Here is a 20,234-nt window from a genome sequence, read left to right on the forward strand (position 1 = left end):
TTGTGAATAGGGTTGGTGCGAGAACGCAGCCTTGTTTCACACCATTAGTTATTAGAAAGGGCTCAGAAAGTGCATTGCCATATCTGACTTGGCTGTGTTGGATCCTCATGGAGTGAGATGATCATTTTGAGGAACGTGGGGGGACAACCTAAGTGTTCCAAAATTTTCCATAGACCTTTCCTGCTCACAGTATCGAAAGCCTTGGTGAGGTCAGCAAAGGCTCTCAGGTTCTCAGACAACTGCAAGAGAAGTGTAGGGAACAGAACAAAGGTCTCTATAACAATTTCAGTAGAGTGATAAATGGAATGCAGATACTAGGTGTGACCATTACTACCCATGTAACTTGTGTCTGAAATTATTTTGAAAAACTGAATTTTTACATTATACCCATGCTTCTTTCTATTTTCAGGAGAGGTGAGGGATTTATTTTCTTTACCTGTTCCAAAAAGAGGGTAAAAAAACTTGTAGCTATTATTTTTATGACTTCATCAATTTTTGGGGAAAAAAATCTATTTCAAAGCAGAGACTGCATTATCATCTCCACTGTGTCTGAGACATTATTAGTGAGATGGACATTAACTCTGAGCTGACCATTTAAGGTGTGCACAACAAATGAAAAAAAGCAAAGTCCTTTAGGAAAGGAAACCACTGAGCTCATAGAGATGGTCAAATCACATTGCATTTTATTTAACGTCTTATTAGAAGCCCTTACCTACATATAAAGACCTTCAGAATTCAGTGCAGGGGCCAAGCAGCTTCAATCATGTTATCAAGAATCAGCATTTTCAGTGGAAACTCCCATTTTGACAGAGGAGATGTCTATGTCCGAAAGAGTGGGGGAAAAAAATTAAATACTCTAATGAGCTATGTTTCCCTGTATAGATAGAGTTCCTGGGCTTTTTGCATCCAGACCTATGTTTGAGTCATTGCTGAATCAGTACTGGCTGTTATGCCCACCTGTATTTCCACTGATTAGAAATTGTTTTGCTGATTTTAAGTATTCTAACTCTAAGAATCTAGAATACAAAACCAAGGCCAGTTCATGTTCAACCTGCCACTATCAAAATTAGCAGGTTCTCAACTGTTAGCTGTTCTAATACAAAACAAAGCAAAGTAGTGCTGTCCAAATGTAAATCAAGTCTTTATATCACCCATCAGCCACCTGAGCTAAGCTTCCTTTAGAACAGAATTTCCTTTGTAATTGAAGCATATGAGTCTGACAGTTGGGATAGATGCAAGTATCTGTTCCAAGTGCTTCGGTTACAAATAACACTTCATGTAGACATGGGGCAAGAACATATATGAATAATAGATGAATGGAGAAATGTCATCAAGATATGAAGAGATGCTGGAAAAAAAAAAAAAGCAGCACTGAAGTCAAGATCTCACCTTGAGTTAGCTATAGTTCAAGATGGAGTGTTCAGATATTTGAATTTTCTCTGGAAAAAGATGTAGACAAGCAGATGGAGTCATTTAGAAAAGGATTATTAGAATCAAAGTTGTGCAGACTCTAGCTCCTTCTAATACTGTTGAAGAAACAAGAGATTCTTTTAATATTTCAATTGATAGCAGATTATACAGCTAAGGCACCAATCCTGAAAAATCATGCAGCTTTGCACTAACAGATATTCCTTTTGTATCTCAGTAGTTTACATGTGTAAGACTTCACAGAAAATAAAAACTAAAAGGCAGCGACATACAATCTTTACTTGGTCAGCTACTACTTACTTATTTACTCTTCTCACAACTTGCTCTAAGAACAAATTGCACCAAACAAAGTAACAGCAAACCAAAACAGGCAAAACTTTGAAGGAAGATACAGTTGTACAAAGCTTTACATAGCTTTGACACATTCTTTTTCCCATTGTGTGTGTGTATTTCTGAGGTATCAATCCTAATTAAATCATGAGCTAATAAATTGTACACTCTGCCCCCAAAAGTCTGAGTGCTTCACAGCCAGTATTGTATGTGCACTATCAGTGTATCTGTGCAGAATGGAAGCAGTACACTCATTTTTCTAGATGGGTGGCTGACACAGAGGTGTTAGGGCTGAAATTTTTCTCCTTTTTCAGCTATATATTCAGTATGAGCTATCTAAAGCTTGAAAGTCTGCTGGCTCTCTCTCTACAGTAAACAAAGAGATACATTCAACAGGCAGTTCATCCCATTTCTGAGACACCTCTCCTGAGGTTGCTTGGTTGACTCTTTTTAACAAAGTTTAACTTAAACTAGACCCCCAGCTGTAGAGGGTTAATGATGGAGGAGATTAGCCTGTCTGAAGAAATATTACCAAGATTGTGTAGGAAAACCCGTGTGGGAAACTGACGTTCTCTGCTCCAAGTCTCAGCCCATGTGATACCATAAACAGCAAAAGTTTCAGTGGATGTAGGTAGCTGGAACTACATTTCCATTCATTACAGAGGTAATTTGCTGGTTCACATCTGCTGATACATTGATCACTGATTGATCTATTTTCAATTAAATTGCCTACCTAAAAATTTATAACCCGGTTGCTTATTCTGCAGTAGCTGAAAGAGCACTTCCCCTGTATGTTTTTGCTGTAGGAACCACTAGAGTACTTTGCTGCATGGTGTAGAATGAGATATGTACCTGTGGGAATGTGAAAATTTAAAGGAATCGTTGCCATTCCTTTCATATGTCCTTGCTCTTCCAATGGTTTATTGTAGTTGTAGCATTTGCTCTTTTGTTATGGTTTAAAGTTTGTGTCTGAAGTGGGATTTAGGATTGTGTTCTGTTCCATGGTATGTACAGGTTCAGTAACAGACTTCTCCAGAACAAAATACCAAATAGGTGCTTGATGGTAGCACTAAATTCAATGACTCAGGCAGTCCATGGTGTGGGAATCCTGACATCCTAATGTCTTTAAATTTGCTCAGAGAAAAAAAAGAAAATACTTCTGGATTTCAGAGCTTACTAGAATGGAAGAGAATTTGAAGTGGTTTTAAATTACAAAAGTAACTGAAGTTACATTAAGTAAAATAAGGGTTACATCTTTTGAGAGTTAAGCTATCTGCCAGCTGGACTTGTGTCACTGAAGGAGAAATTCCAGAGTTCATTCCAAAATTATGCAATCCCAAAATGTATCATTACAAACTCCTTGCACAAAGCTTCTGTTGGTTGCCTTTGAAATGTGTAATATTAACTTATTAGAGAAGAAATCAAAGGAAGCAATCATGCACTTAAAGCATACAGAAACTGTAAGGACAAGTGATCAAAAGCAGTATCTTAGAAATTACAACAGCCTGGACTGACAGAGGCACTGGGAACAAAACAGAGCACAGGGTCATGCTCCAATGATCAGGCAAGGCAGATGTAGTGTTACACCTGCACAGCTGCACCCAGAACACCCCAACAGGGCCAGGAGCCCTGTAGGCCTGCCAGCCTGGATGTAAAATCACAGCACTTCATTACATATGTGCCTAAGGTAGAGTCTTGGGGAAGACCTGTCATGGGAGACATGGTTAAGTGGCTATTATCCAGTGTCCTGTGAGCCTGAGCATTCCTGCATGTTTTCACTGGGGGTGGAAATGATTTCTTCGTAGCCTTTCCTGACGTGCCTTCACAGAAAAAAACAAAGTTATTGTGAACTTCCATGAACCCTTTTTAATCTTGCGTTCGATCCCCAGCTCCCTGTAAGCTTTTCTCTGAACTCAGACCTACAGCTTGCTGTGGTCTCATTAGTGTTTCAGCCTGAGGAACTAATTGGGGTTAACTGACCCAATTTGCAAATTCACCTATTTTCCAGTGAAGATTTACCTTTCTTGGCAGGTCTTGATACCACAGCAAGATCTTTCAGTCACAGATTTCACAGTGATTACTACAGGTCAATGTCTCTCTTGTTATTATTAAAAGCTGGCTGCTCATTTTATTTGCTTATAGAAATACTCCACTATTTTTCTATAGTAAACCCAGAAAGGCCAGAGTGGATTTTTAGTGTCTTTAAAAAAAAAAAAAAAGTTTAAAAACATGGTTTTTTCTAAACACATTTGTTACAGTTCAGAGCAAAGCAGATACCTTTGTGTGCAGGCACTCTTCATTAACTTCAGTAAGGTTACTGATTGAATGGCATTGTTAAGAATACGTTGATTTTTCCACACCTCGAATTATGCTGAATTTAAACAGTTTAAGTTAACCTGGCTAATTCTGACTGAAAGACTCACCCGATTGTGAAGATTCCTTAGGGAATGGAATCAAACTCTAGGGAATGATGCCTTCCTCCTGTATACCGGTTTGCTCTAGGACCTGATGCTGCCCGAGCTACTGGAATTGCCCTGCCATCCCACCTTCTCTGATATTCCCCCACCTTTACTAGCTGTAGATTTTTGCAAATTAGTTTGAGTATATCCTCCACCCTTTAGTGGTACATTCCCACTCCTCAAAAACTGTCTGAAAGTCTTGGTGGATTTCTGAGACAGGAAAGGTTTCCAGCTGAGGGAGAGAAATGTGGAGTAACATCAGTTAACTGAGACACAGCGCATCTTCCTGCAGGAGGCTTATCGCCTGTGATTGTGGACAAGAATCCTCTCTTTTTTGTCTAGCATTTGGCCATCCTGCAAGCTTTTTTCCTGTGTCTCAGCAATTTGTAATGAGCGTGGCCATTGCTGTCCCTCTTATCAGTTTTTCCAGACAAAGGAACAAAATTCTGAATTACCAGCACTGATGTGTCAGAAGGCAATTCCTTATCATGGGCATGAGTTACTGGAGGTCACAGCTTCTTCAGTCATTAGGAAGAAGCTTAAGCAATGATTCTGCTGTCCACCAGTTAGATCCAGGGGAGGGATTTCCTTGGTTAGGTGAAGGTACTACTAAAGTGTTTCAAAATGGAGTGTCAAGTAAGTTTAAGTTGGGTTGTACATTTTTTACCTTTTCTACAGAATTTGTTAATATTATTTGAATGTTATTGTTAGAAAGACAAATGAGGGAAAGACGTATCCTGAACACACATAGCATTAGACAAACATTGTAGAAATTCATTCTCTTAGACTCAATTATGTATACAAAGTCCATTATTAAATATTTTAAACTGTTGTGACACTAATGAATTAAAGTTTTTTCAAGTCTCTCACCCATTGAGACTAAAAATCCTATTAGTTCTTGTCGTAGTTTGAGACCCCCAAAATCCAATTCCCGAGTCCAAGCCCCCCTCCCGCAACTCAACCCAGTGTGAGATGGGTTTTCCAGACACAACACAAGACTCAATATGGGGGAAAAGGGAATTATATTACAATCACTACACAAATAAATATTACAATACATCATATACATAATCTTAACTATCTCTCCTATGATAAATCAGTATTTACAAAGGATCAAATCTCTTCTCCTTCCAATAAAAGTCCAGAAGGGAAAAGGAAAGATCCTTTCCACTCTCAGGGCAGCAGCCTCTCTTCTTCCATGCAGCAGCAGCTGTAACTGGAGTTATCGTAGCTGGAATCTCTGTCCAATACACACAAGGGGAGTCTCCTTTCCCCCTCTCAGCCCTTCGGTTCCAATCGAAGGTCTCGCCTGTGGACTGCCAGCAGGGACAAAACTCGCTTCACCACGTCATATCACGAAGTGCAGGGGCATCTTCGTGAAAGTTCCTTCTTCAGGGGATTTACCTCTGAGTCAGAACGTTAGGGCAGCTTTCAGTTGAAAGTCTTTGCCTCAACCGTTCTACCAGAGCTCCTGTGCTCTGTCTCAGAACTGCCAGCTTGGCAGCAGTGGGGGGGGGGCCAAGGTTACCCCCTCTGCATTCCATCCGGCCATCCCGGTCCAGCTCTGGGATGTCTCCGAGCTTCTTAGCTCTTCTCTCCGGTACTGCTGCACTCCAAGACTTCTCTCAAGCCAGAGTCCATCTCCCTCCTCCTAGGAAGAGTCTCAAAAGGGGTTTTGGGGGGGTTGGTTCAGTTCTTACCCCAAAACTCTGTGTAGAGCTTAGTCCTGCTCTGTCTCTCTCTGCATTAGACATCTTTGTATCTTCTTGCTTGGCTGAAAGCCGCCTCTGCTGCTTTTCTTATCTCTTGGCTTTCAGCCACAGTCTCTCCATTCACTGCTGTCTCTGCTGCTCACAGTGGAGAAACTTCCACCAGCTCTTAGCTACAGATACCTGGCCCAGTCTAACACTGTTCCAAGTTTCTGCAGCCCCCCAGCTGGGGCTGGGGGGGACCTAGCCCCCAACAGGGCTCTGAGCCCCTCTCTCTCTCTCCCCGTGGTCTCAGAACATAGCCACTCTTCTACAACTCCAACTCCAACATCCTCCTTTTCCAGTCTGGTTGTAATATGTTTATATTTTGCAGGAGCGCTGATTGGCTTAACCCCAAGGGACACCACCCCCTCTGGGGTTACCATTTTTTTAACTCCAGGGGGAAAACTTTTTTTTCCCCACCACAGCTCTTCATTTACTTCTTAGTGTATTTATCCTTTCAGCATTTACTGACTTACAATTGGTCAGCATGGCCAATTCTCCTTCAGCTCCTGCTTTTTATCTAGATTTCCTTCTGAGTGATATGAAACACCGGAAAGCCATCAGGTAACTCACTCAGGGTCAAATACTGAGTTTATAGCTAATGGGCCACAGCTGCAGCTGCTGCTGTTGCCATTGGATTCCCATGGAGCTCAACAGGAGCGGTCCTGAATGCAGAGCAGCTGCAGATCTGGGCTCTGAGCCAGTATTGGGACCCAAGTCCTGTGCCATGAGTGCAGCAGAATAACCTTGTTGTGCTGAGGTAGCAGATTGCTTGGAGAGCTGCACCCCGCTACAGTGGCAGCAGTGTTTAAATATGTCTAGGAACAATTTTTGCAGAAATATTTGGCAAGATTTCCAGCTTCTCTTTGAAAGCCCTGGTTTGTAAGTTGCTTGTTAAACATCAGACTGACACTTACAAATCTTTTCAAACTGTCAATACCTGCAATACTTTAAAGCCCAGACCATGAAACACTGCATGATTATACACACACAAATATACTAATTTCACAAGGTTGGTTTCTGTAGTTGCTTGGAATGAGATGAAGGATTTCCATTCTGGTCCCCAAGGCTATGACTTCCAAAGAAAACTCTTTCCTTATTGTGCTTTCAGTTCTAAAGCAGTCAACTCCCAGTTACACATATGCATTCCTTTTAGCAGGCAAGTTTCTGTAAATTAGCCATGCTACCAAATTCCTCTCTAAATGTTTGCATTTTGTGGCAGTATGACCTGTGGATTGTCTTGTATCTGGATTGTCTTGAGCCTTTTCAAAGCAAGCAGGGCACAAACCCATGCTGAAAGGAGAACCATGAAAACTATATTGGGATCCACCATCCAGCAGACTTTTGTCAGCTTGTCCTCTCTTCCTCAAGCCATTATCTCCTGCTCCTCAGGAAGCTTTTCCACATTAATTTGTCATCATCACGACTTTCTGTGTTTCAGAGGCTGATGAAGACAAAGAGTTTGCTTGATATATTAACTGCCCAAAAGAGCAGGCTAATCAGTGGCTAAGCAGACACTGGAGCATGAAGAACCCATGTAAGTGCTAGAGGGTCCTTGCAGTTACTGAGCAGCCACTCACCTTTAAACAGAAGAACTCTTCTCTGTGAAAAACTGCCAGTTCTTACACAATGTCCCCAGAGAGAAAAAAAGGCCACCTTGGGATGGGAAGATGACTCACTAGTTAAACAAGAAGTTTGATTAAAGCCATTGGGGAATTTCAGTGAAGAGGAAACACCAAGACCTTGAATTTACAGTGGAAACCAGAATTTAAGAAGTTGTTTTTACTCAGTCTGAGAATTGTACTGAAAATACTTAATTAAGAAAAAAAAGCAAGCAGCTGAAAATTGGGAGCACAATGTCTACTGAACTGTGCTCACAGAAACACAAGGCAGCATATTTTAGTCTAAATAGTCTATTGCAGTTAGACTGAGGGTATATTTGAAAACATAGCAGAATTCTGGTAATTTAATAGTCCAGCCAAATCTCCACACTGGCAAAAATAAATGCTTTTACAATTATAATTATTTCATAATCCCCAGGAGTTTCCCAGGATTTCTGGAAATTTTAGTGTGCACAGCTGTTTCAGAAATGTACTATCAGCAAGAAACCAAAGATAATGAGATTAAGCATAATCAGAATTATAGATAGATATTGATATTATTTTCATAAAAATCAGTATTTTTACATATGTGTGTGTGTAACCTAGAGGTGACAGTGTCAGGGCTTCCTGGCTCATGAAGGCAAAGCAGCCAGTCATCTGCCCTTTGCTCCTGTGTCAGGTGTAAACAGTGGGAAGGTGGCTTGTGAGTGCTGGGGCTGGAGATAAGCCTTAGGAAGAAAGAGGCAGGGCGAGTGCTTCCCAAAGCCCAGGTGGGAGCACTGATGTTTCACCTAATGACCAGGTAATTTCCAAGAAAGACAGTGGGTCTTGTGTGCTTACCTTCAACCAGCCTGTGACTCCTGCTGGAGGATTATCTCGGCAGCCACGTAGAATCTTAGATCCTCTGTGTACTGTTGGGAGCCTTGCGTCGCACCCGCTCTGACAGGCAGGGAGCAGGCAGGGTGCATGGCCAGGGCGAGTGTGCAAATTGCCACATTCAAAGTGAGTGTCATATACGGTGGAATGTGAACTGTGACAAACCTGAGGGGGTGATTAATGCCCAACGAGAGCTATTTAATCTGCACATGCTACAGTGTAACTTATTTCTCTTTCTCTTTCTTTGCTTAAAAAAAGAAAAATGTTTTGCAAGACCAGCATGAAGCAGACAAAATCTGGAGCAAAGAAGGATTTTATGCAGTTGTCATATTTCTCAGCATCTTTGTCATTCTAGTGACTTGTTTAATGGTAAGTTTCCTTTTTACTGTCTTTTTTCTGGCTTTTGCATCATGGTTTTCTCAGTCTGAAGGACAGGGTCACACATTCTTTACAGCAGAGGTGTTTTCTCAAAGCTATTAAAAACTCAGCTACAGAGTAAGAGTTGGTCTCTCTCGTAGTGCTGGGAAATCAAAGTTTGAAGAACCACATTTCTTGATGTATTTTAAGTCCAATTGAAGAATGTAACTAGAAGGAAGCTGAAGAAATAAATAACAGGCTCTTAAATCTGCAGAGTAACTGTACAAACAGGAGTGATGACTTCTCAAGCTTCTTACTAAAGGTCCCAAGATCCCTGAGGTCTTACCTGCCTATATTTCAGTTTTATAGGATAGTAAAAGCAACATCACATTGATACAAAATTATCAGTGCACAGTTGTTAAGAGTATGTGTCAATATTTATGTATCAAATATACAAATTTTACACTGAAATGACTAGTAAGTACATGAAGGAGTAATCATATTTTTGAGCAACTCTGCCATGCACATTGTATGAGTTCAGTGGCCAGGTTTCTGAGCATTAGGCATACTTCTAATATGTTGAGTATGAGATGTGCAGTGGTCACACAGAAGATTAACAACACTACACCACCACTGACCTTCATAGGGTAATTTTTGCATTTTTTCCAATGTTGTATCTTACATATTTTCCTTCTCTGAATTGTGTAATTCTTCTGTGGTGCATAAATAAAAGTGTTTACTGAATTCTCTGACAATTATCAGCATTTATAAACACATAGTATCTTGAAGTCTTTTGATATATTCAAACACACTTAATTTTCTTTAACTTCAATGGATTTCCCACTTACAACCTCAAGATGGAAAGAATGTTTAAACTGAAGGTATTAAAAAATGATCACATTTATAACAAGATGTTATTTCATCTTTTAAAGTCTCACTAAGATTTGAAAAGCACTTATTTTACCACAGAAAATTGTTGCTTTATATAATTTTTACTTTCTTGTCATCTCCATTTCTCCATGCCATCTCACTCAAAATAGAAGGGTAACTCCAAAAGTACTAACTTTTTACTTTGGAGAAGAGATATTTTGGTCATTACTGACTGTTTGACTGGAAGGGTATAGAAAATGCTGCCTGTCCTTGTCCTGGTGCTACACAGTATTTTCATTAATGATCCAGAATGCACAGACAGTATTGGGAATTGTTAGCATTGTGTAGGACAATATCAGAACTTCAAATATTATTAAGGTGTTGGAGGAAGATGGGAAGGACAAAGAATGATGCTTGGCAGGGACAAGAGCTCTAATCATGTGCATCAATACAACATAGGAGATATATGGCAAAGGAAATATGGTAGGAAATATGTTCTTTAGGAAAGGTTTCAGCAGTACCAGAGAACATACACTTAGGTAAATGAGTAACATAACAGTGTTGCAAAAATTACACTTCTTGCCCTGGGATGTATGAATGAGGATATGATCTCTTAAGATCTGAATTCAACTTGGCTCTGGTAATAATTTGGTTGTAGTATTGTGTCTTATTCTCTGTGGTCTCTCTCTACCACACTTGTGAGAAATGTCAGGCAATTATAGGAGGAAAGAGATGCAAGAGTGATTAGAGACACAGAAGACATGAAATTATTTGGTTTATTTATTACAGGGAAAAGAAGAGCAAGCAGAAACATGACAGTTCCCAAACACAGAAAGATTTCAAAGGCTTTGATAAGGAACAATATAATACTTTCTCCATTGGGGACTGGAAAAGGAACAAATTTTTCACAGGGTGATTTTGCTGACTCATTAAAGAGATTTTTATTATTGCATGTGTCACTAGACTCTGAATTGCATTGCTTGGGGAAGCTTGGGAGTTTTCAGCCGTTAAGAAATCATCTGTCAGAAATAGTTTGGGTGTAGCTGATTCGAACTTAAGGCAGAGGTAAATACTAGTAGACTCCTTGAACTCCCTTCCAGATGGAATTACTGTGATGCTGTGGTCTTTTCTGCAAGCATTCACCCTTCTGTTGCCTCCCAAGTCCAACCTGTATCTTTTTTATGTGTGCTACTGCTTAGATTGTGTAAATGGACAGTGTCTCAGATTTTGCTGGGACCTGCTGATACATGGGGTATGTGCAATCTGTAAAGCTAAGAAACAGCTCACATTGTTTTTCACCCCACTTAGTGTGTGTCAGAGTGGCAGATTATGAAAAGTAGTAATTCAGTATTTCAAATTCAGCCATTGCAATCTATCACACTATAAGGCATTTGGCTCATCCTGAGTAGCTTTGGCTCTAGCAACCATATGGGACTGCCAAAATGCGGACTCTTTATTGGAGTTACAGGGTAGGCACCTATTTGTCCATTGGTGGTTATTTGTAGTTTAAAGAGTCCAAAAGCAGAAAGTTTAGCCTGCATCTGTAGATTACTTGGAAAGGTCCTTTAAAGTGTGGAGTAGGAAGTACTTTAAGTGATGATAGCCCCGTCACGCTTTCTGAGGAAGGTGTGTTAGCACTTAGATCAAATGTGGTTCTTTAGGTTTTTTTCAACTTCTGTTACTCTCAAGCTGTCTTTTTTACCTAGGGTCTAATAACAGATTATTAAAAAGGATATGAAATAATACTTGTCCATATTTTGGAAGTCAAAGCCACAATTCCTTGGGTCTCCAAGGAGTGAAACTATGTCAAAATATATCAGTGTCAAGAAGGTATGGTGAGCATGGTCACAGCTGTGAATATCTGAGCTGTTTGTCTGCAGATTACTAGAAACAAATTAAACCAAAGCAATCAGTGGAGTAAAAGAGAGTTAAAATATTTCAAGCCTCCATTTTATCTTTATCAATACCTGTGCCCTTGCTTCACAGTAGGGCTGCTTTTTCTGCAAAATAATGGCAAAGAGATCTTATCCATGCAACTCTAAACTCTTCTGAATGAACAGATGGTTTACTTAGCTAAGTCTTGTTTAATGGGTGTATTGCTAATTACATTAGGTCAGATCCCAGCTAAACCTCTAATGCTAATCCTTGAACAAACAAACCCGTCAGATATATCCAGTCTTCACTGGTAAGCTATGGATTGATAGATCTTTATGTGCAGTAGTGGGCCAACAGCTGTCAAAGAGCTTCTGACTTGCAGAGGAAAAAATGCTTTGATCTAGGCTTTGCCATTATTCAAGGATTCAAGTCAAATGATTTACAGGAACAGATAAAGCAGAGTGGAAAGTATAAGGATATCTGCAGACATCTTCAAAAAACTGTGTAAGTGCCTTCCACCTTCTTACGCAGTATTTATGATAGTAATTCTTGTAAGTATCATAGGTTGTAAGGCACACATCAAAAATGGCACAACTACAGCTCAGAAATCATTTTTGCAATTGTCCTCCAAAGAGATAAGATGTGTTAAACAGGTTGTCATGGTTTGAATCTTGTTTTCCCCCAGAGGCTAGAAAAGTGGTAGACCCCAAGGGGTGGAAACCCCTGGAAGTTTTGGAGTTCTGTCCAATGGGCGCTCCTGCAAAAATGTAAACATATCACAAGCTCACCGGAAGAGATGAGTAGTAGTTTTGGGTTGTTGAGGAGAGGTGGCCATGTTGTAGAGCCACGAGGAAGGGGCTCTGAGCCCCTTGGGCCCTCTGGGCCCTCCCAGCCCCTGGTTGGGGGGGGCTGCAGGGACCTGGAGCAGCATAAAGCTGGGCTAGGTGCCTGTAGTTATGCCGGGAGATGTTTTCTCCATGGGCGCAGAGCAGCAGCCGGCTCTGACCAGAGAAACGGTGGCAGAGAGCCAGAGCAGATAACACCTGAACTGAAGGAGCAGCAGAAACAACATGCAGCACCGCAGAGAGAAGACTCCTGGAAGGAGAGCTGAGACAAAGAGAGCCAGCAGCCTGAGAGACAGAGTTCTGGGGGTAAGACTGTACCAGCCCCCCAAACTCCTTTGAGACCTCCTGGAAGGAGGAGTAGATGGACTCCTATTTTAGAGGAGCCTTGGAGTATGCAGCACCAGAGAGAGAGAGGAGCTGAGAAGCTCAGAGCGTCCCGGAGCTGGACCGGGACGGCCAGAGGAATGCGGGGGGAGTTGACCTTGGCTCCCCCCCTTGCACTGCTGCCACGGTGGCAGCCTGAGAGACAGGGCACAGAGGCCCTGCAAGGAGCTGAGTCTCCTGGAGATACCAGACCGTCACGAAGACCCCCCTGTGTCTTCGTGATATGACGTGGTGATACGACCTTGTCTGGGGTTACGAAGCCCACGGAAGACCCCTCGGTTGGAGGCGATGGGGCCGAGAGAGGCTTGGATACCTCCCTCGTGGATGCTGGCAGAAAGCCAGCTATCAGCTGCTGCATGTGGATAAGAAGACAGACTGCTGCCTCAGAAGATGCTGCTGTTCAAAGACTGAAAGGGATCTGTCCTTCTTTCCCTCCTGGACTTTTATTTGGAGGAGAGAAGAGATCTGGTCCACTGTAAATACTATATGTCGTGGTAGAGATAGTTTGTGATCATGTGTATAATGTGATATGGTATTTTATTTGTATAGTCATTGTAATATATTCCCTTTCCCCCACTTTGAGTCTGGTGTGTGTTTTGTCTGGAAAAACCCATCTCACATTAGGTTGAGATGTGGGAGGGGGAATGGAGCTAGGGGATTGGATTTTGGGGCTATCTCAAACCATGACACAGGTGTAACGTGGGTTCCTCTGGGGTGACATTACAAAGCACATGCTACCTGCCAGCCCTCTCCCAGCCAGTGTTCAGCAATGTCGGTGTGGAGTTTGATGGAAGAAGATCAGTACAACTTCTGAAAAGCTTTTAATGCAGATGTCTGACATCCATGGTCATAAGCAATAGGTGGACAGAGAATCCTGATATTACAGTATGTCCTAGGTAATTATAAAGCAGGCTTTTCTGAACAGATGCTTAAATAACTTCCTAGGCCACTCATCGCTTCAGCTTTATTCCAGAATAGGTAGCGTTTCTCTGAGGATATTGGGGCATATCCTTATCCTGAGGAGTATTTCAGAGTAGTAGCAACCTACCATTACAAAAGTGACCTAGTAAAGTTCAAGCACCAGCTCCATGCCAGATGAGTAAGTGCTTTCAAGAACATCTGCTTTAAAACAAATTGAGGCTGCTATAATTAGTGATTTGCACCTGAATATGTCATGAGCATCTATTTTATTTTGTACCATTGCATCTCTTGTGTTAAAATGCTCAAAAAAATTTCTACATTTACTCTATCATTACTTCCTTCTTCACAGTGTCTTTTGTGACTGATTTCCATTCTATGTTATTTGTCCCTTTAATAATACAACTGCTAGTATTACAAATAATTACTGACTCACAGTGAGAACTGTTAAAATCCCTACTGCCCACATGTACACCCTGAAGTTTACATAATGGAAATATTTTTCTGGTTGTGGAAAATGCTGTGTAACACAATTTGTGACTTACCTTCTAGGTATGCAAGCCACATATAGAAATCTTATCCAGCATTTGTGATACCTTCCTTGCCTTGTTTACTAGGCAACTGAAATTGGGCTCTCCTCTTTATTTCTCTAGGTTCTGTACAGATTAAAGGAGAAGATCCAGTTGTCACTGAGACAAGAGAAGGAAAAGAAGCAGGAGATCCACCTGTCGCCCCTTCCCCTGCAGACATCTCAGTCCGAGTATAAGACCACCAACAACATGGTCCAGCCTCAACAGGCTCCAAAGGTTGTCAGTGTTGTAGTGGACCCTCAAGGCCAGTGTGTTCCTGAGCTCAAACCTCCCCTGTGTGCCAGTCCTTCTCCTTTCAGAATGAAACCCGTGGGGCTCCAGGAAAGGTAGGATGGTGCCTGGCGCATTCAGGATTTGTTCTGCTTTTTTAAACTTATGCTTCGTGATTCATGTTTCCCTTCTACCAGTCAATGGGAGACTTTGCCATATAGACATCTGAGAAGAGAGATTTTGGTGTGTTAATATCTATCTCATGGGTATTCTCTCTCTCCTTTCCTTTTCATATGACCAGAGGTTCAGGTCATGCAAAAAGGTGCAGTTTTGGGCTGAGATTAACTACATTAGTGGCTTTTCTTTTTGCTAATTAATTTATTCCCCTTTCCAATGATTACTTCAATAATTTTTCATTTTACATTGATTTTTGCCTGTTTTGATCCTGGAGATCCTGGCAGATGGCTCAAGGGCTGGTAATGTATTCTCAGCAAAGGATGTTCTCATTGTCAGGGAGTGCCTAGCACATGGAAAACTTAGAAAAAAGAAATATTTACACTGAGTGCATTTAGCAATCTCGTACAGTGTTTCCATTATCATCTTTAGGTAATTTTTCTTCTGAAGTCCAGCCTTCCATGATAGTCAAGATACAGTTCAAAGTCTACAGGCTTTACAAAAAAGAGGAAGAAGTGATTAATAATGAAACCAACCCTTGTGTGCAGTTCCTCATAAATACTTGGGCACCCAACCTTGCCACTCATTGTACCTTTCAAAAACTGGGCCAGTGCTCTTTTTATAAAACCAGTTATTCTTCCCACAGGAGGATGCACACTGACATCTGTCCCTCCTCTGTTCGAAACCTATATAATTTCTTGTCTGATGGCTTCAGGCCACTTTCATAAAGTATCAGTGCTCTGAATAACTAATGCAGCATGCAACCACGCAACTGAACTCTTCTGCCCCGGCACAGACAATAAATGAAAGAACAGACACCATGTGGAGACCAAGAAGAGACTCATCTGTAAAGACTCTCAACTGAGCTGTAACCCTGATTCAGCTTGAACCATAGATGACAGAGATTTTATACATGGATTTATGACAGATAGAGCTCAGGGAGGGGGACTGAGTCTTCTATCAGCAAAAGATGCTGAAAGGCAGAGCTGTCATAAAATATCTAGTGATATCACTGCAGGGAAAAAAAAAAGGAATGGAGGAAGCAAGTAAACACATTTTGATAGTTCTTCTCTTTTCACAAGACCCTAAAAATAAAGCTCACAAGAAGGAGGATCACCTAGCTCATTTATAATGCTTAGTACCTAACACAGCATATGTAGTAGTTCAGAGGGATTAGGGGAAAGGAATTTGTAGACGTAGTTTGTAGTTAAGCACAAACAAAGAAAGTAAAAACTATTGATCTAAGATATTAATTTCCACCTCCACAGATAGAAACTCTGCATTTAATACTCCTAAACCTAATTTTATCCTTTGGAAGGACAAAGTTCTGAGTCAGGTATGTCAAAATGGAGAGCTGAGATACAAACCTGATGTTTTGTCAAATAAACCAGGAATTTCAGGTTATTACTAAGGAAAAAGAAGTTGAAGGAACTGAGCACTTTAGTTTCTACTGTAAAAGAACACTAATCAACCACCATGGAAAAGTGAAAGTCATTGTGATAACATCCCATTGTGCAGTTCTTTTTGTCATTTTTAATGCAGTTAGATTTTATCAGCACAAGTCCACTTCTAAGAAATGGTGATTTAAGTTTATTTCAAGCTCAGTGATACAAAGGTCTGGGGATGTGAGGGAGAGAACTTTAGGGAATAGTTTATCTTCAGCTCCTCTTACATAAGCAACTATTATTGCATGTATTTCTCATTTATTTACTATAATCTGTATTATGAACAAATTTGTACATATTTTGACACTCAGAAGCACTGGAGGCAAAAATTAATAATGCATCAATGCATTTTGCCTCAGATGTCATCTGATGACCAGGTAAATGGACAATTTAAAACTCCTCTCCACCTTTCTGCCCCAACAAAAACCTTGCACTAGACAGCCTTGGCTATCCTCATTACACACTGCAAGCAGCAAACCATGCACTAAACAGTCTACTGACAGCTCTTTTTCTGTCAATATGGAGTGGGATCAACCCAGGAGGTCCCTTCCTGTCCAAAACCACAGCTTGAGGGTACTCATTCGATAATTTTTGCTACCCTGATTTTGGTTTCTGCCGGGGAAAGAAGCTCTTGGCAGGCTAGAGTGGATATGCAGGCTCCTTGAAAAACTTAGCATGGAGATTCCTTTGGTCCCTGATTTGATTCCTTAAGTGTGATCCATAGTCATGAAATGCCCAGTATGATCCTGACCTGTATCTGTTTGAATAGAAATCAACGGTCCATGGTGCAAACCAGTGAGTGTGCCAACCACTGTGCCTAGCCATCTAGGTGGAAGTTTGTGACAAACTTTCTGAAGCAGGAGACAGAAAAGTCAGATGATGCAACCTGATCTCATTGAAGATGTCCCTGCTCATTGCAGGGAGGTGTTGGACTAGATGACCTTAGAAAGTCCCTTTCAGGCCAAACTATTCTAAGATGCTATGATTCTATGCCTGCCTCTCAAGCTCTCCCTGCTCTGCACACTATGTGCTGCTTTGAGAGGCATACCCTTGACAGGATAAGGGATAATGATTTTTAACTGAAGGAGGGTAGATTTAGAGTAGATATAAGGAAGAAGTTTTTTACAATGAGGATGAAACTCTGGAACACTTTGCACAAAGAGATGCTAGATGCACCATCCCTGGAAGCATTAAAGGTAAGGTTGGACAGGACACTGAGCAACCTGATCTAGTTGAAGCTGTCCCTGCCCATGTTAGGGAAGTGGGACTAGGTGACCTTTAAAGGTCCCTTCCAACCCAAACTATTATATGATTCTATGATCTAAATGCAAAAATACAGTGGAACTGAATTTCACAAAGCACCACATTAGCCTCAGGCTCTCGGAACCTTTCCATTTTAATAGGAATAGCATTGGCCAGTACAGAGGCAAACAAATTGTTTATGGACAACTATGCACGGATAAAAATGTTTCTGGGAGTTTGTCCAGCTTCTTAAAATGTATTGTGCTTCTGAATACTAGAGCCAAGTCCACGAACATATTTTTCTGCACGTCTGGAAAGGCTCTTACTCAGCTATTTCTATAAAGCTCAGACGCCCAGCAGATTATGCAGCGTTTGCACTATCAAATGTGTAGAATGCCGCAGATGATTTGTACGCCCCACAGACACACACGCCTCTCCGGACGCGGCTGTGCGTGAGCGCGGGCGCGGAGAGGGTGACACCTAGAGCCGGCGGGCAGTGCTGCCCCGCATCCCCGCTCCGGCAGCGCGCCGGCCAGCGCTTCTGTCCTTGGGCTGTAGCTCTTGGAGGACGGAAGGCGATCACGTAGTCAGGATAACTGCCCCAGTGGCCTCAGGAGACCATTCTGCTCCCGATTCTGCTCCACTCTCATGAGACTCCACCTGGAGTACTGCATTGAGCTCCAGGGCCCCCACCATAAGAAGGATGTGGACTTTTTGGAGCAAGAAGGGCCACAAAAATGATCAGAGGGCTGGAACAGTTCTTCTGTGAAGACAGACAGAGTTAGGGTTGTTCAGCCTGGAAAAGAGAAGGCTCCAGAGAGTCCTTATTGTGGCCTTTCAGTACTTAAATGGGGCTTATAAGAAAGATGGAAACAAAGTTTCTAGGAGGGCCTGTTGCGGTAGGACAAGGAGTAATGGCTTCAAACTGAAGGAAGGTAGATTTAGATTAGATATAAGTTGATTATAGGTTTCCTAGAGAGGTGTGGATGCCCCATCCCTGGAAACATTCGAGGTCAGGTTGAATGAGGTTCTGAACAACCTAACCTAACCGAAGCCGTCGCTACCATGGCAAGGAGTGGGACTAGATGACCTTTAAAGGTCTCTTCTAACCCAAACTATTCTCTGATTCTATGATTTTCCTAGATGCTGATCAGGGATGTGTGCCCATGTGCAGTTTGCAGTTGGGAAAGGGATGGAACGGTGGTGGCCAAGAGTGAAGGATGAACTGACAGGTGTGGAGGTGAGAGGACCGTTAGAACAAAGAGGCACTGCCCCCTTTCTATTACAATTAATGATTGATGCTGAGGCAGGCAAGTGAAGAGCTGTCTTCACAGCCTCCTGGCATCCTTTGGATTGTTCAGTACAGAATGCTTTGAAGTTGCTCTCTTCTGGTGTTTTCACAACTGCTGCTCCTTTGCAGCAAAGGCCTTCTCCATTGTCAACCCACACCATTCTGTTACTGACCAAAGGAGCAGGAGAGTGAGTGTTCTCTTGTGGGTGTCTTCAGTGATGAACTGAAGCGCCGATGCCTGAATTTAGAATGTAAATGATCCTTTTCTCTTCTGTGAGCACATCCATGAATATTGCATCAGTGTTTATTTTTCTACTTAGGCTTTTATAGGTTTATATGAATAATATATACTTTTTCCTTTAGCAGAGTAAGGCTTCCTTTTATTCTGTTTGTTGACCCAAAATTCATCTTGATATGAATGGTTCCAACCAAAACCAGAATCTGCTGAAATGGAATGTGGTATTTTAAATTTATTTCTGACATATCAAGCATTGAAGATTCTTAGTACAAGCAGGGAGTTGCTAAATGACAAGCATGGTGGATATAAATATAAATGTTACCACACCAACACAGTATTACAGCTGGATTTACATTTCCTCTGACCCTTGCTGCTGTGAGTTTTAGTTCCAGTTTATTTATTCCAGTTCCAGTCATATTATTTATGACTATGAAAACTGTATTCCAACTAACTAGTGTGCAATATGGTGTTTTATTCAAATTAGTTATTATGCAAAAATACATGGAAGAAAAGAAAATGTGGAAAATATCTCTTCTACTGTGTGTTGAAAACCACAAACAGTGCTTTGGAAATTTTTCTCAAGCATTGTATTCCATCCTAGCCACAAAGACCTAAAACTCTGGCTATTACATCTAAATAATCAGTGGAAAAAATCACAGCACTGTGTTTTCTTAATCTATTACATATTCATCAGAAAATTTTTCTATCTAAAAGGAGGAGCTCCTCATGGTCACATATCAGGATGCCATAGGCATACAGGACTCTCCTTCAGAGCAGGTAACACTTTATATGGGCTTTGTGCTCATTTTTTTCTCTGCAAATAAATACCAGAGAGTGGAGACTATGATAGAAAGAAACTTGGCAAATAGAGCAAAAACCTGGCAGATAAGTGAAATAATAAAATATTTTTAAAATGTGAAAGAAAATAATTGTGCGATGGAGACATAGCTGTGACACAGGAAAACGGATGTTACTCTGGGAAGAGCCAACAAGAGCAAAACTGGAGAGGGGGCTGCTCACTGTTCAACAGACACTGTGCAACCAAGTCAGCAACCTCTGGAGAAAATCAGTCGACATCAGAATAGTAGGGGGAAAATCATCTAAATCAGTCAAGTGTAGCTCCCTACAAACATAACAGATGAGTGAATTTTGGCTTGAACTCTGATTGTGAGATGTTACTTTTCCCCACAAAGCAGAGTAATACTGTAAAAACTCTATGCTTCAGTTAATAGACTGCACTCAGTGAGCTTTCTCTTACCATCCTAAAGATCCTAAATTCTTTCTCAAGTTCTAAGAAGTATTCATTAGACATGCAGTGAGTACAGCTCACTGTAAGTATAATGAAATAAA

At 41.3% G+C, this 20,234-nt stretch overlaps 1 protein-coding gene across 2 annotated transcripts in view; it reads left to right on the forward strand.

The window, feature by feature from the left end:
• Positions 1-20,234, forward strand: part of PTPRR (protein tyrosine phosphatase receptor type R) — a 136,155-nt gene that overhangs the window by 61,582 nt on the left and 54,339 nt on the right. For both annotated transcript variants that reach the window (XM_029963635.1, XM_018080836.1), the window contains exons 4-5: positions 8,704-8,814; positions 14,348-14,610. In XM_029963635.1, coding sequence (XP_029819495.1) covers positions 8,704-8,814; positions 14,348-14,610 — 374 coding nt within the window. The remainder of the gene's footprint in view (positions 1-8,703; positions 8,815-14,347; positions 14,611-20,234) is intronic.

This window comes from Manacus vitellinus, unplaced genomic scaffold, assembly GCF_001715985.3.
Source record: "Manacus vitellinus isolate BGI_N305 unplaced genomic scaffold, ASM171598v3 scaffold_5_pilon, whole genome shotgun sequence".
Taxonomy (NCBI): Eukaryota; Metazoa; Chordata; class Aves; order Passeriformes; family Pipridae; genus Manacus; species Manacus vitellinus.